Source organism: Perognathus longimembris, chromosome 17 (assembly GCF_023159225.1).
Source record: "Perognathus longimembris pacificus isolate PPM17 chromosome 17, ASM2315922v1, whole genome shotgun sequence".
Taxonomy (NCBI): Eukaryota; Metazoa; Chordata; class Mammalia; order Rodentia; family Heteromyidae; genus Perognathus; species Perognathus longimembris.
Window position 1 is genome coordinate 25,509,655 of NC_063177.1, and position 15,353 is coordinate 25,525,007.

General features: G+C 52.0%; 2 protein-coding genes across 3 annotated transcripts; both read right to left on the reverse strand.

Annotated features, from left to right (window-relative positions):
• Nucleotides 1-499: 499 nt before the first annotated feature.
• Mrm1 (mitochondrial rRNA methyltransferase 1) lies at nt 500-4,453 on the reverse strand. The gene is made up of 5 exons (XM_048366391.1): nt 3,790-4,453; nt 3,500-3,593; nt 1,311-1,443; nt 1,098-1,217; nt 500-1,008 (listed from the first exon to the last, which is right to left on the reverse strand). Exons 1-5 carry the CDS (start codon nt 4,344-4,346, stop codon nt 836-838), a joined length of 1,077 nt encoding a protein of 358 aa, XP_048222348.1. The 5' UTR covers nt 4,347-4,453; the 3' UTR covers nt 500-835.
• Nucleotides 4,454-5,661: 1,208 nt separating this feature from the next.
• On the reverse strand, nt 5,662-13,872 carry Dhrs11 (dehydrogenase/reductase 11). 2 transcript variants are annotated; one of them, XM_048366371.1, is made up of 7 exons: nt 13,521-13,872; nt 10,803-11,012; nt 8,339-8,433; nt 7,370-7,499; nt 6,680-6,772; nt 6,407-6,472; nt 5,662-6,283 (listed from the first exon to the last, which is right to left on the reverse strand). In XM_048366371.1, exons 1-7 carry the CDS (start codon nt 13,869-13,871, stop codon nt 6,242-6,244), a joined length of 987 nt encoding a protein of 328 aa, XP_048222328.1. In that variant the 5' UTR covers nt 13,872; the 3' UTR covers nt 5,662-6,241. The 2 variants fall into 2 exon arrangements, with proteins under 2 accessions (XP_048222328.1, XP_048222329.1); XM_048366372.1 differs by lacking the exon at nt 6,680-6,772.
• Between the last annotated feature and the right edge of the window lie 1,481 nt (nt 13,873-15,353).

Here is a 15,353-nt window from a genome sequence, read left to right on the forward strand (position 1 = left end):
TAATAATAATAAGTAAATAAAATTCTACCGGCTGTGTTATACTCATTCTGGTACAATGTATTTGTTTGGTGCTGGTACCGCAGGTTCCATTGTGCAGCCAAGATGGAGATGCTCCAGTCTGCAGGATGCCACTTGCAGCCTCTGCTCCACCTGTAAGCTCATAGAAGCAACCTGCTTGGGTTGCACAGCCAACAGCAATGCTCTCCTTACCACCCGAGCCTTAAAGGTGAGGGCTTTGGGTCAGGAATCTCTTCCACTGAGGACTGACAGGTTACCAAGTGACAAGGAGGTATGGTGATGTGTGTGTGTGTGTGTGTGTGTGTGTGTGTGTGTTGGGAGGAGGGGTGCTTAGTTTCCCTATCTCTCCTAAGGCTGCCGCCAGGAGTGACTTTCCCCAGTTGTCTGCAAAAGCTTACAGAAGAAAACTGTGGACCAAAGGGTAAGGCTGCCATCTAATGGAAGAATCAGAGAGAAGACCCATTTGTTGAGTGCCCACTGGACACCAGGTGATTTTATTTGATCCTCACAACAAATGTGGGGAGGAGGTACACTTGTTACTCCATAGGAAGGTCTTCACCTCTTCTACATCTGTAAGCCCTCATTTGCCACAGCCCTCCAGCCTGGGCTGCCCAGCTTTGTTCTGATGCCTAGACTTTGTACCAGGGCCTGGGAAAACAGAAGCCTCCCATCCCATCCCAGCCTGCAATTAAACTAACATCTCTAACACCAAAACAAGGGCTTGGGCACACATTCGGGCAGAATCTACACTTGGGATCCCTTGGGGGTACTGCAATGCATCCCAACTCCAGCACACAACCATCTCAGGCAGGCCCAGTTAACCCCCACGTGGCCTTTGTCTTTCTGACTCTGAAGATAATGTTGAGTGCCAAGCCTCTGTGACTCCTTCAGACATAGCTGAGGGCTCTGGAGAGTCCTGGAGAAGCTGCTCTCGCTCCTGGTCTACAGGTAAACCTTTCCTCTGGCTGCAGATGGAGTGAAGAAGAATTCCTGCACAGGCAGAGGGAAGAGAGGTAGGCCCGCATATGTAGATGAGGTCCTTTGACACACAAGTTGGCAAGAAACATAAGTAGACTCACCTGCAGCCACAGACACATTCAAGGACTCAAGTCCAAGAGGCAGTGGGCGCCCAGGTAGGATGGTGAGCAAAAGCTGGCAGGAGGCCAGCACCTCCTGGGACAGACCAGAGCCTTCATTTCCTGCAGGCCAGGGGGCAGAGGGTTAGAGAACCCCAGGTAGAGGTGCTTGGGAAAGGAACCTCTAACCACAGAAAAGCAGGTGCACGTACCTACCTAGCACGAGGAGAGTAGGCCGGTCCCAGACAAACTCCAAGCAATTTGTGATGGGGATCTGAGAAGAGTGGGGAATCTCAGGCCCCATGGAGCCCACTGTGCCAGCCACGAGCCAGCCCTGCTGGGCTTTGGTCTGGAAGAGAAGACATCATGTTCTAGGTCATCAGAATTATCAAAAGAAGTGTAGTCTTGCCCATGTGTGCATTCACTCACATTTCATCAAGATCCATTCAATTTAATCAAGTTGCTAAGCACCTCAACCAGACCAAATTCTAGTCTAGGATCTGGTGGTAGAGCCAAAACAAAACTCAGAACAAAAATCTGAACTCTTTGCAAGGATGGTGGAAGTTTTTATTGTTTTGGTCAGTACTAGGACTTTCAGGTCCTGAGCATTATCCTTTAGTTTTGCTCCAGACTGGTACTTTACCACTTGGGCCACAGTTCTCCTTCTTGCTTTTTGGTGGTTAATTGGAAATCAATCTCACAGTCTTTCCTTCTCAGGCTGGCTGTGAACCTCAATCCTCTGATCTCAGCCTCTGGAGCAGGTAGGATTATAGGCATGGGCCACCAGCACCTGACTTGAAGTGACATTTTAGTGCACTTTGGAGATGATGAGGGGGCAGCTTATAGGAAGTTGGGGGGAATATTCCAGGCAGGGAGAACTACATATGCAAAGTCCCAAAGGCCTTGCCTAACCTGGCATGTCTGAGGATCAGTAAGGTGGTCAGCAGGCAACTTGTCCAAACAGAACAATGGACACCTAAGTTAGGACCTCAAAGGCCACTGGGCTTTTACTAAGACATGCAAAGGTTTCAAAAATGCCTCCCCCATTTTTAAAAATTTACTTATTTATTTTTGCAGCACTAGGGAATGAATTCAAGGCCTCTTGCTTGCTAGGCAGGGACTCTAGCACTTGAGCCATACACCGAAGTTTTTGCTTTGTTTGCCAGGATCAGCCTCAGACCATGAGCTCCCTCTAACACCTCCCAAATAGGCCCTTGTCTTTTGGTCAGTCCGGAGGCTTGGACTCAGGGCCTGAGCACAGTCCCTGGCTCCTTTCTGCTCAAGGCTAGCACTTTACCTCTTGAGACACTGAGCCCACTTCTGGCTTTTCCTGTTTATGTGGTGCTGAGGAATTGAACCAGGGCTTCATGCATGCTGGGTAAGTACTCTATCACTAAACCACATTCCCAGCCCCTTGATTTTGTTTTTGACAGGGTTGCTCTATTCATGACTGTCCTGATTCAGCCTCCCAAGTAGCTGGAAGATTATAAGGGGGCACTTCACCTGGCTCGTTTTTGTTTCTTCAGGAGGGACTTGCTCAAGGACTTGGCCACACTTTGCCTGACTGGGGGCTCCTTATGAGAAGGCGCAGCCAGAAAACACTTCTAGACTTAATGCTGTTCAATATAATAGCCACTAGTTGCATGTGATTACCAAGTCATTGACACATGACTAGTCCAAATTGATAGGTGGTACATGTGAAAATTTTTTAACTGAGATGTAAAATGTTACATCAACATTTTAAATGTCCATATGTTGGAACCATGAATTTAGATATATTGAGTAAGATAAAATACTAAAATTAATTTCACTTGTTTGTTTATATTTTCAATGCGGCTACTAGAAAAGCTAAGATTATATATGGCTTGCATTATATTGTCACTGGACAGCGTTCTCGACTAAACATAGAGCACTTCCCCCACTTTCAAAAGAAACTTCTCAGTCAAGAATGGTCAAGGTGGCAGCCAAATGTGAGGCAATACTGCCCCCTTGTGCCCCAGTAAGAGAAACGCAAAAAAGAGTGCTCCGCCGTACCCCAAGAAAGTCATTCTGAAGCTGGCCCCTTGCTGATCTAAAGATCCTTCCAAGCTTTCCCTTACGTGGAGAATCCAGGTCTCCTGCCCACCAGCTCCCTAAAGCAGTACACGCGTCACTGAAAAGTTCTTTAGCAAGCAAAGCGACACTGAGCCCTAATCCTTGGAAGGCGGAAAGGGTCGATGACGCTAGTGAGGTATTTAGAAACTGGGACCTCGCTTTTCCAATTGGCTTAGGAGTCTGTGGGGATCAGTGTCAGGCTAACCTTTCCCTTCCCATATCCGCCGCATACTGAGTGACCTTGAAGAGGCCTTATAAGCTAGGCTCGTTCCCGCTCCTTCTCTCGGCCCCCCACCCCCGGCCCCATGTACCTGCAAAACGCTGGGCAGGTCATCGGTGGCGAACACGTCCATCACCTCCATAGCCCCCGCGCTGGCCTTGCTGACTACCGGGGTGAGCGGGCAGCTGCAAGAGTTCCCCATTCCCCACTTTAAACCCAGTCCTCTCAAGCCCGGTGCCCTACCCAGCCCCGGCCGCCCAAGGGTTAAGGGTGAGAGTTCTGGCGGTAGGGAGGCCGGGTAGAGGGATCAATCGACAGCCAAGGCGCTGAGGAATGGCTGCACCTCCAAACTGGACACATGGGGATAAGGGACCTCCGTGCCTGTTTCTCCGGCTGGTGATGACTTTGTCCACCCCAAGGAAGTGAGCGGAACGCAACACAGCCCCAAGATTCCGGGGGTCCTGGAGCCCCTCCAGGACAAGCCACAGTCGCTGGAGGTGGTCGTCGGGGGCGGCCTCTCGGGTTTCCGCGTAGGGCCGGGGCCGCAGGGGGCTCACCTCCATGCAGACGCCCTGGTGCACCTGGAAGCGGCACAGGGCGTCCAGCTTGTGCCGTGGGGGCCGCAGGACCGGGATGTCCCGCGCCTCGGCCAGGCGGAGCAGTTCGGCTCGCTCTCCCTGCAGCCCAGCCCTGCCGGCCTGGAGCAGGAGGCGGGCCACGCGGCGGCGTGCGGCCCGCAGGGCCAACAGACACGGGGACACGCCACACAGGAGCTCCAGGCGCGGGGCGGGCGCCGCGTCTTCCAGCGCCAGGCGGCCGAGCTCCTCCCCGCCAGGCCGCGGACCACGCCGCTGCTCACGCCGCGCTGCGCGGGAAAAGAGACGCACCGCCCCGCCGCCCGCGAAGGCCACGCCCCAAACCCTCGATAGCAGTCCCATAGCCCCAGCTGTTCTGGAGACTCTCAAAGGCTCCCTCAGAGGACCGAACGGCTGCCCTAGTCCGGTCACCGCAGACAGCTCCCCCTCGGCGCGCTGGAGAAGAACCTCACGGACGAGGTGGCTGTGGCTTCGCAGCTTCCGGGTCCTGGAAGCCCCGCCCCCTACCGGAAACGTACTGCGCGTGCCCTGACGGTAAGACGTCCTCACAGCGCCCCCTGCAGGGGTGGCTGAGTGGCGGCCGCCAACACAGCGGACAAGTGGAGTGGTGCAGACGCTGAGCTGACCCCACAGCTGCTGGAACCATCCCGACACCACCGCCCCCCCCCCCAGGCCCTGGGGGAACGCATTCGATCACCCGCTTTCCCGTTCAACCAAGTCAATCTTGGTGCCTCCCTCTCCACACTCAGGCACATTTCCTCATCCTGGGATCCGCCCCACACCCCACACCCCAGGATGCTGGACCCCTTCCAAGCAAGATTCCAAAGACAATTTCCCATCCCTTGGTGCAAGATCGTTTTCTGAAGCAACAGCTCTGCGCCTGCCATTACTGGTTGATAAGCCAACTGATGTCACTGACCCACAGGTATTGGCCAGAATCTTATCTCAGTGCTTAGTCATTCAGGAATGAGTCATCTCTCACCCTCTCAATTTATTATTTATTTAGGTTGTACTAGGGACTGAACTGCAGTCTTCATGTCTGAAAGACCAGGTGGTCTACCCCTTGAACCATACCTCCAGCCCTGTTTTTTGTGGCCATGCTGGAGCTTGAACTCAGGGCCTGGGCACTGTCCCTTACTTAGATTTTTCATTCACGGCTGCCACTCTGCCATAGCTCCACATCCAGCTTTGTGTGTGTGTGTGTGTGTGTGTGTGTGTGTGTGTGTGTGTGTGTGTGTGTGTGTAATTGCCCGGGCTGGCTTCAAACCATGATCCTCAAGTCTTAGTCTCTTGAGTAGCTAGGATTGCAGATGTGAGCCACTGGTGCATGGCCCCATTTTTTTTTTCACAGATGTGTTGTGTTGCACAATGTGGCCTCAAACTCATGATCCTCCTGCTTCTGCTTCCTGAAAATTCTGCTCTGTCTTGCTCCTGCACTAAGTTGTACTGTTCACACTCTTGTAGATTCTCCAGCCTTGAACATCTTATTTACAAAGATTCATTTTCAAGGCCCAACTCCTTTCCTGCTCCCTAAGGTAGTCTTCACTCCAAGGAGGCCTCAAATCCACCCACCTTCCCACTCACCTGGACAGAATTCTGAGACACAGTCCAATCACAGAGAAGTGGGAAGAATGGAAAGATACTCCTGAAGCCAAGGTATGTTGGTTGTGATTTTTCTTTTTTAATTATCACAGTTAAAACTACTGGGAGCCAGACCCTGGTATTCTGTAGCCATAGTCAAAATGGAGTGATAACCCCCAGGGAGCAAGAAGCCAAGACTGGGCTGGAGAGTTGGGAAAGGGGAAGAGGAAGGGCAGTGGGTCAGGGAGAGAAGGAAGCCTGGAGCCCTGTATAACCATACAGATAGAAAGCCACAGAGGAAGTAGCTGGTCCCTGACACACCATTCCTGAGGTACAGTGATTGGGGTTCAAGATGGGGAAGCCCCTCTTTTGGCCACATCCCCTTTCCTAGGTGAAGGGAAAGAGAATGAGGAGAGCAGACAAAGGCAAAGAAGGGAGTCCTAGGGGGACCTAGAACAAGAGGTGACTTGTTAACCATCAGGGACTGCCTCCTCTCCTCAGCCTGTGTCTTCACATCTGCAATGGACATAATTTGACAAGACAAATTTTGTAGCCCTTGGTGGAGGTCATAAAAGAAAGTGGGATCCAAGGTCCAGAAATCAACACCTAAACTTCAGAGGAAGGAGGGATGGGAAGCAGGAGCTCCCCACAGGACACTAGGTCACCTGCTCCGTGGGCATCATCTGGATGTCTCCAATCTGTGGAAGGCATAAGGCTTGAGGCAGCCAGGACACTTCCCACCCCCTTGAAGGCATTCCTGCTCCCCTCTTCTGGGGATGGTTGGGCTCCTCCAAGGGAGAGACAGCCAAGGCCAGACTCACCTGGACATGTTGGGGGCTGCTGAGGACATAGATGACAGCGTCAGCCACATCCTCAGGTTTGAGACACTGGGAGCAGCAGAGGAAAGGGTTGAGATAAGGATAGAAAAGATCCACATTCCTTCCCACCACTGGGGGGGTCCTCTCCAGAATCCACATTCCCACCCCAGCCCTCCAGAAGGGGTGATAAGCTACCCAGAGGGTTAAGTCTGGAGGTCAGGGTCCCCTGGGCCTTCCTTCATCAAGTGGTGTTAGGAGCCCAGAGGGCAGCCCCACCTTTATGCACTCATAGGTGGCAGCTGCTCTCTCAGGGTCCTTGTCGTGGAGTTTGAAGGCGAACTGTGTTTCCACCAATCCTGGAGAGATGCACTGGGCCAACAGAGAGGGCCTACTCAGGGACTGAGCTTTGCTAGGCCTTGGGGAGGTTGGAGAGGGAAGGACAGAGGCCACAGGACTCCAGCTTGCCAGTGATGATTGTGACATCCAGCAACTGCCTCCTCCAGTCACAGCTGCCACTGACAATGCTCACAATGTCCCCGACTCTTGACAGTGACCTTCTTATATGATAAATGCTTGGACAAATGGTGTTCTTTCAAGCCTTATAACAAAGTAGCATTCAAATTCCCTTCTACAAGTGAAGCTTGGGAAAGCTCACTGATTTGCCCAATGTCGGCTCAGAGTGCCAGTATCTGTACATTGTGTACCCACAATCCTTTGTTTTCCCTTAGTCTCACTCTGTGCTCCCTTCAAGTCAGCCCCCTTCTACATTGAAGTCTAAGTCTAGTCATTGACTCCTGGATAAGTGAAATATGGAACGTGAAGGACTGAACAGGATCTATATATAAGGAGCAACAGAACCCAGATATTGCAATCCCGGGGGCTCTAGGTCATGGGTTTCCTGGGCAGCAGGTGTGGATGGGCGGGTATGTGTGTTCCATCCCTACCAGGGGTAGGCCACAGCCTCACCGTGGCCCTGATGTGGCTTTGGGCCTCCAGAAGCTCTTGCCTCAGTCCCTCAGTCAGCGCAGTGACAGCATACTTGGTCGCACAATAGAAATGGATCACAGACTGGAATGGGACTCGGTGACCACACATGCTGGGTGGAAGAAGGGGAGGAAATATGAGAGAGTGAAGCTCCACAGACAGGGCAGTGTCTTCTACCATTTGGCCACACTCACCACCCAGAAACTGACAGGGAAACTTTGTCAAGCGGAAACCTGGCGGCCATTCCCAAAGCCACTGAACCCAGCTTCTGCTGTCTGTACAGCTCCTACAAACTTTTTTTTTCTCTTTATAGGTGTTGGTACTGGGCTTGAACTCATGGCCTGGACACTGTCCCTTAGTTTTTTTGCTCATAGCAGGTGTTCTACTACTTGAGCTGCAGCTCCACTTCTGGCTTTTTGAACGTAGATTCTCAGATCTAAGTCTCCTGAGTAGCTAGGATTACAGATGAGCCATTGGCACCTGGCCTAAAACTTCCTTTGCCTCAAAGTTTCCCCTTTGCTTGACCAGAGAATGCACTCCCCAAGTCAAGCAAGTGTCATTTTATCTGTGTGCTCACTGGCAGGTGTCGAGTGGGAGATTTCTGGGGATGGACAAAGGCCATGTCCTCCCTCAAAACGAGAGCTTCTTTATGGCACAGCTTATGCAATCTTGTGCCAAGAGGCAGTTCATCCTAGGATCTGAGGAACGGATGCACTCAGTCTCATGTTAGGCTGCAGAGGACAGTGGCTGAGCTGCTCGTCCACACATCTAGAGGCTGGCACTTGATAAACGTTGGGTTTTCCTCTCATCAGCATCTTGCCACTTGGGTGTTAAATCTCTATTTTACCACCATGGAAAATGCAGTCTAAACAGACAAGTGAGCTGCAGCAGACCACGCAGCCAGAGGGGCAGTGGTGATCTGAGCTCTACCCATCAGCCACTGGGCCTCACCTGTTGATGTTAATGATGTGCCCGTCATCCACGTTCCGCTCCTTCATGGACTGATAGGCTTCCCGTGTGCAGATGCTGAGGGCTAGCACGTTCACCTGCAGGCCAGGGAGGGCAATGGGGTGTCTCCAGCTTGGGCCCAACTGAGCAGGTGATGGAGCTACAGAGCAGCAGGGGAGGGGCATTCTCTATAGCTGCCCTTTTCCCCAAAGCTACCACTCTCAGGTGACAGCACAGACAGCTGTCTCTCTGATAAGAGTTGTCTTGTACCCCTAAACCCAAGGGACTGTGCCATCTCTACAAACAGTAGGACTCCTGTCTCAGGAAATCATCTCCTTTTCTTCCCCAGAGAGCCTACCTTTCTCAGGGACAGTATCCCAGCTCTGCTTCCTGCTAAACAGACTTAAAACTTTGCAAACATGGCCTCTCTCCTCATTCACAGACCCCCACCTCTCTCCACCTTCCTTAGTCATTCTTCTGTCTCTTTCCTTGGGTACAAGTTGGAAGAGCCCCTCTCCCTTTAACCTGTGTCCTATCAGCAAGCTTAAGCATGGGGACTCCTCAAAGGGTGGGTTAACTTTCCACTCCCACCCTCTTTGGAAGAGGTGAGCCCCCCCACCCCACACCAAATCCCCACCCTTCATAGTATTTTCTGAGTAGTGCCTGCCAGGCCCCACCCTTCAGCCTTGCCCACCAGGACAGTGGAGATAAAGCTGTCAGCGGGTCCTCATATGTCTCCTCGTGAGAGGGACCAGCTGACAGATTAGCCCAATATCTTTATCAAGTGTCAGCCAGGACACCCTTAGTGTGAACCTGCCCTAGTGCTCATGGTGGAAGCAATAGGAAATTGGTACTGGGACATGGGAGGATCTTAACTCTGTTGCTTGCCTTCTTAGCAGTGTGAGTTTGTGGAGCAGATTGAGGATAACAAGTGGATACCACCCCCAGGACCATATAAGGCAATCGCCCAGGTCTAGGGGCTTGGGCAGGAGAGAAGATGCCTCCTAGGATAAGCATAATTGACTTAATGTTCAAGCTGAAAGGGCCCTTAGGGACTTACTAGTCCCTCATTTTACAGATGTTCGAGTTGAGGCTCTGGTTTAGAGAGCAACTTGCTGCAGATTGTCAGGGCCACCAGTGTGATCTCCCAGAAGGCTCTCTGAGGACTGGGTTTCATGTTTATTGTTCATTGCTTTCATTTCAGGTCCCAGCACCTACTAGATACTGAACCTATTGATACCAACATGGAAAGGCTTGTGGGGGAAACAGAATATCCCATTTAGACATTGATTTCAACTTCTCTGAATACTTTTATATGCTAATTTTTCCTAGAATGCAGTCTAAAAGTCTAGAATCAATGTCCTGAAGCCTGCTTACCTTAAAACATGTGTTTAAAATGTGCTTTTAAAACATTTTAAGGAAGGGGAATGTGTCTTAGTGGTAGAGTTTGCCTAGCACGCACAAAGCCCTGGGTTTGATTGCTCAGCAGCACATACACAGAAAGCCAAAAGTGGAGCTGTGGCTCAAGTGTTAGCATGCTAGCCTGGAGTGAAAAGGAGCCAGGGACAGTGCTCTGGCCCTGAGTCTAAGCCCCAGGACTGGCAAAAAAAATTTTTTAAACACCTTTCCAACATGTTTTCTTTCATTTAGCAAATATCTGTTGAGGGTAGTCATGTACCAACCAAGCATCAGGACATAATACAGCCAGCATGAACAGACACAATAAAAGAGATCAAAAGTCCTCACGGAGCTGGCATTCCAGTAAATGGGAGAGATGGGATATCACATAAAAATACAGACTCTGCATTCCTCTCAAAGAAATGGTAAGATCTGGCTATACTGCCCAAGAGCAAAGTATGCTGGATCTGAGCACCAGATTTGAGTGATCACCCCTCAAAACATAGCTTTGAGCTCTCAACATACCATACACCACACCTGAGCTGCCTCAGTCCTTTATGTATGACCTGGCCTCAGGGGACGATGGAGTTCATGGCTCCAGATGTTGATGCTATATGTGGGTTCATCTCAATTAACTATGACAAGACTGAAGCTCAGAGATAGTAAGTAACCTGCCTGAGGTCACACAGCTACTGGTGGGGATGGCTTCAGAATAGTACTTCTTGTCTTTCTGTTCCTTTGCTTTTCCTAAGACCATGTTCCCAAGCATTTAGCCCAGTGCTGACACACAGAAAGGGGGTGTTCTCTCCCCTATGAGGGAATCCATCTAAACCAAGAACTACACCCAAGGTGTCAGAGAACAGGACAGCTATAAAGACATAGCCATTATTTCCCTTCGCTTGCCTTCTGGTAGAGAAAGAAGCAAGGGAAAAGTCAAGATGCCCCTGTGGGAAGCTGAAGTTCCCGGTCCCTGGGTGTCCTGTCCCAGCAGCCCTCTTCTCATCACAGAGCCCTGTCTCCCATCTCCTCCTCTCACCCCCTGCCCCTGCCCCTTGCCTGGAGCCCTTACATTGAACATGTCCTTCCAACCGCTGGTGCTGCCTGAGAGCAGGGTGTCGGGCCGGGCCAGGCCGGCGTTGTTGATGCAGATGTCCACGCCACCGTGCTGGGAGCGGACAGCTGAGAACATGGAGAGGATGTCCTCCTCATTGGACAGGTCACATCTGTAGGGGATCAAAGTCCCGGGATAGCCTGCACTCTTACATTCAGCAGCCAGCTCCTATGAAACCCAACAGGGGTCTCACTGGGGTGAGCTGCTCACTCCCGAACCCCCACACCCAGAATCACACCTCCCTCCCCAGTCACCACTCAGAATGCCCTCCTCTGGCAGTTGCCTTTGGGTCTCATAGATGTTAGGACTGCCTATCCCCAAACAATGCGTGTCCTGTTTGGTCAAAGTCCAGGGGTTGAGGACACTCTCCGAGGGATGGGGGAGGAGAAAAGTGGCGTTCAATGGAGGAGGCTCCTTAATAATCACAATTCTTTCAGTTCTCAAGAGGGAAAAGTGGGCAGGGGTCCTGGGAATGAAGAGAGAGCTCCTTTCTGCCTCTTCCCCAATAAGCATACCTACTCCCTCTTATCCCACCTTGTGCTTCTTTCAACCAGTGCCAAGAACCCCTGAGTTATTACTCTAAGTCTTCCATTCTCCCCTCCCCCTCCAGTGCCAGCCAGTACCTCCTAAAACTCTGAACCATCACCCTCCCCTCACAAATAGTCTGGGGGAACTCAAAAGTGAGTTCTCACACCTTGTTGAAGTCCAACAGCCAGTCTCCTGTCTCCCTCATTCTAGGAGTGGGCAAGACATTGGAAGAGAATTTTGTTTAACACCTAGTGCACCACCCTCCCACCCCAAGGTTTCCTTGGTGACTGAGGCAAGGCAAATGGCACTGAACACCCCTTCTGCATCTTCACAGCCCTTAACCCTTTGACGAGCCCTGCCAGAAAGACCTGAGAAAGAAGAGCCTTGAGGAGATGGCTGTGAGGGGAGCTGACATTGAGAAGCAGGGAGAAAATAGCCTTCATGGCCTTGGAGGCCAGCAGCTGGGCACTGGGGCCTTGTGAAGGTGACTGTATGCATCTGGGGGAGGGGGAGGGGGTGCAGAGTGCCCTAGAGAAAGGCCAGTTTGGCCAGCTGCCCTGGCCTGGAGCCCCTTCCTTCTCCCAAACCAAGCTAAGAATAAAAGGCTGGGTCAGATGACTAAGGAAGTTCTTTCCTGCTTCAACTTTCTGTGAGTTCAAAAGGTGTACCTCTCTGGGACTCACAAGCAACTCCACCTGCCCACCCGTGTTATTATTCATGACCACCTCAGGGAACAATTTTTCTTTTTTTCTTTAGAAAGCTCTGCCTAAGCTATGCATGAATATAAGTGAATGAATCCATCAATGAAAGCAGATGGTAGGCAAGGAAGCCTGTAATTTTCCCTTCCCCTTTGAGGCTCAGTCCCCACTGAAAGATTGGGATGGAGGGGCTGAGAACACATTTCTTCCTGAGTCTGCCTTCTCACTGCCCCAGCTACCCTAAAAAATGACTTGAGGTCATGGCAGTCCTCTCATAGCAATGACATTCTCCCCTCATGACAGAGTCATCATGGGGCTGAGTGATCTGCTTGGAGATCCCACTGGGACTCAGAGATCCCTTTACTGGCTAGCTTGGGTTAGAGGAGTAGAAAAGAAGGCCTGAGTGACTTCAGAACTAGGGAATCTGGCTGGCTACTCCGTGGCCGGATCCTTTAAGCTCTAAGGCTGTGGCTGGGCCCCAAACTTCTCAGAATAGGAGAAAGGGAGGGGCAGAGTGGAGCAATGGTGGAGCCAAATGACCTTGGGATTATCTGGGAGGTTATAAAGTATACCTTTGGTCAACAGCTAGGAAAGGGATAGTCCTTCTTCCTGTACACTTACTTCTCTACCTCCACCCAACACCTCTTTTTTCTACTGAAGGACTTTGAACCATAATGTAGATCCAGCCCTGAAGCTAAGGATTAGTCCACACTGGAGAGTGATCTTGCTAGGAAAAATCCAAAGGCAACCTATAATTGGTCATTTCTCTTGTCCTCTTCCTCCCTGCTTACAAATGGCCAACTCTATTTCATTCTTCTGGGGGCTCTAAGCCCATGTTCAGAGACATTTTCTTTGTCTCCCCAGAGTTTACATCTCAGTGCCCTACTTCACCCACTCACCCCACCTAGGAGCCAGGATTGAAGCCCAGCAGTAGATCCTCCAATCAGTCATTGCACTGGGTAGGTTAATCCTCAGATTAACCCACCTGGACAGGGAGCTCTTCCGGAGAACATCCCACTCTAACCTCACCGCGCTCACCCCTGGATCAAGCATTCATTTTTGGTACTGCCTGTAACACACACACACACACACACACACACCACCACCACCACCACCACCACCACCACCACCACCACCTCTAGCACCTGCTCGTTTGGTTGGCCAGTACTTTGCCTGGTGTGATGGGTGAGGTCTTAAGGCAAGAAGAATCCAACCTGGCCACTTAGGACAGAAAGCTTTCTATAATGAAGGTGGGAGCCTGCCCTAAGAGATCCAAGCTGCCTCCCCCACAGGGCATCCATCTGCCCTGCCCCTAAGCCCATTGCAAATGGGCCTGGGGTGGCAAGCAAGTGAGGGGAAGGCCACAGCCTGGCTCTAGTCACCCTTCCCCAGCTCCCGTCCGCCGAGACGGCGTCCCCCGCAGTGCTCCCTCTGCCTGGTGGGGCCTTACCTCGATGTTGCCCACGGTGCGGGCACAACCTACCACCTTCAGGCCCTGCTGTACCAAGGCCCGGGCCACCGCCGCGCCGATGCCCCCCGAGGCTCCTGTCACCAGTGCCAGCCGGTCGCGCCACCTCTCCATGCTGGCCCTGGTCGTGGTCCGGAGCCGGCCGGTCACCTCGCTCGGCGACCCGGGCGCTGAGACCACCAAGCTTCGTCCGGGGTCGTCGAGGCTCGGCCGCACTCTGGTCACTGCCCCGGCCGTCGACTTGAGGGCGTCCAAGCCGCGCCTCGACCCACCCCCGCGTTGGCTGACCTCGGACCCGGGCTCCACCCTCCGGTCCTCGGTGGAGGACCTCATCCCGAGGAGGACGGCCGCGGCCTGGCCGCCCCGCCCCTGAGCCGCCGAGGCCCCGCCCTTCCAGCCCCGCCCCGCGCGGCCCGGCCCCGCCCCGCCCCGCCCCGCGCGCGGGGAGCCCGCCCCTCCCCCGGCTTCAGGAAACCGTAGAGGCCTCGGTGCCAGCGCGGCTGCGGGCTGCGGGTGCCGGCGGCCGCTTCCGGGGTGTGCTCTTACCCTTGGGGTCGAGAAACCGAGTTAGCTGGGGGCTTCCTCCAGCCCCGAGAACAGTGTACTACTCCAGGCCTCCTGCCTGGTCTCTGTCCCCTGGCTCCTGGTCCCTGAAGCCAGGAGAGGAAACAAGATGTTAAGGTGACTTCAAACGCGCTCCCCGATCCACCTGTGGCAGGTGGGAACAATTTGGCCTAGAAGAGTTTGAGTGATTCCACCGTCAACGCTGAATAGCCTTGAGAAAGGCTCACTGTCCCTACCAGTTCTCTGGACCTGTGTAGTATTAGTAGCCAATGTAAGAGAACACTTAGGACTTGGGGAGTGTGGCTCAAGTGGCATCCTAACAAGATAAGTTAGAACCAGAGTTAGATCCAGAGTTCGAACTCTGATACTGCCCCAAACCACAAAATACCACCAGCCCACCTCCAGAGTCTTGGGAGGTGTCTTACTCTAAATGGATGTATTGACTTAAGACATTTCTTCCCTATGCTGCCATAGTAGCATGAAGATTACTTACTGTATGGCATGCCTGTTTAAGCACATCGAATATAATGGGCACAACCACCGAGTGAGATAGCACCTATTTTTTTAAGCATGCTGGGGGTGCCCAGGAACTTAGCAAGTGCCTTACTACTGAGCTATATTTGCAGCCCAACCTTAAAGGTAAGTATACAGCCAGGTGCCAGTGGCTCATACCTGTAATCCTAGCTACTCAGGAAGCTGAGATCTGAGGATTGAGATTCAAAACCAACCCCGGGCAGGAAAGTCCATGAGACTATCTCCAATTAACCACCAGAAAACCGGAAGTGGCAGTGGCTCAATGTGGTACAGCTGAAGAGCTCAGGGGCAGCGCCCAGGCCCAGAGTTCAAGTCCCACGACCAACCCCCTCCCCCCCAAAAAATGGTGAAAGGGCAAACCATGATGGGCAGAGTCCAATCGGGCTACAGATGTGCTCCAAACATCTTCATTCCATTCTCAGGTTTTCAGAATTGAGCTTAGTTTTCTGGCTATTTTTTAAAGCCCTAAAAACTACATTTCCTCATTTCCTCATTTCTAGTTTAGCTATCCTTCCAAAGAAAAGGGATCTGTGAGTCTGAGCACATAACTCACTGGTACAGTATTTGCTAATTATTCATGAGGCTTAGAGCCCCAGCACCACAAAAATAATCCGAGAGCTGGAAATGGGGGTATATACCTGTACTCCCAGCATTAAGAATTAAAATTCTAACCCCATTCTTCATATGACTCCAGGGCAACAACTGAAAAGCAGCCAT

Coding starts and splice junctions, on each gene's coding strand:
- Mrm1 (XM_048366391.1), bottom strand. CDS start 4,346: ATGGGACTGCTATCGAGGGTTTGGGGCGTGGCCTTCGCGGGCGGCGGG. Junction 3,594..3,789: donor ATCACCAGCCGGAGAAACAG/GCACGGAGGTCC, acceptor GAACTCTTGCAG/CTGCCCGCTCACCCCGGTAG. Junction 1,218..1,310: donor GCCTACTCTCCTCGTGCTAG/GTAGGTACGTGC, acceptor CCTGGCCTGCAG/GAAATGAAGGCTCTGGTCTG.
- Dhrs11 (XM_048366371.1), bottom strand. CDS start 13,871: ATGAGGTCCTCCACCGAGGACCGGAGGGTGGAGCCCGGGTCCGAGGTC. Junction 8,434..10,802: donor GTTGGAAGGACATGTTCAAT/GTAAGGGCTCCA, acceptor CCTGGCCTGCAG/GTGAACGTGCTAGCCCTCAG. Junction 6,773..7,369: donor AAAGCCACATCAGGGCCACG/GTGAGGCTGTGG, acceptor CTGTTGGCCCAG/TGCATCTCTCCAGGATTGGT.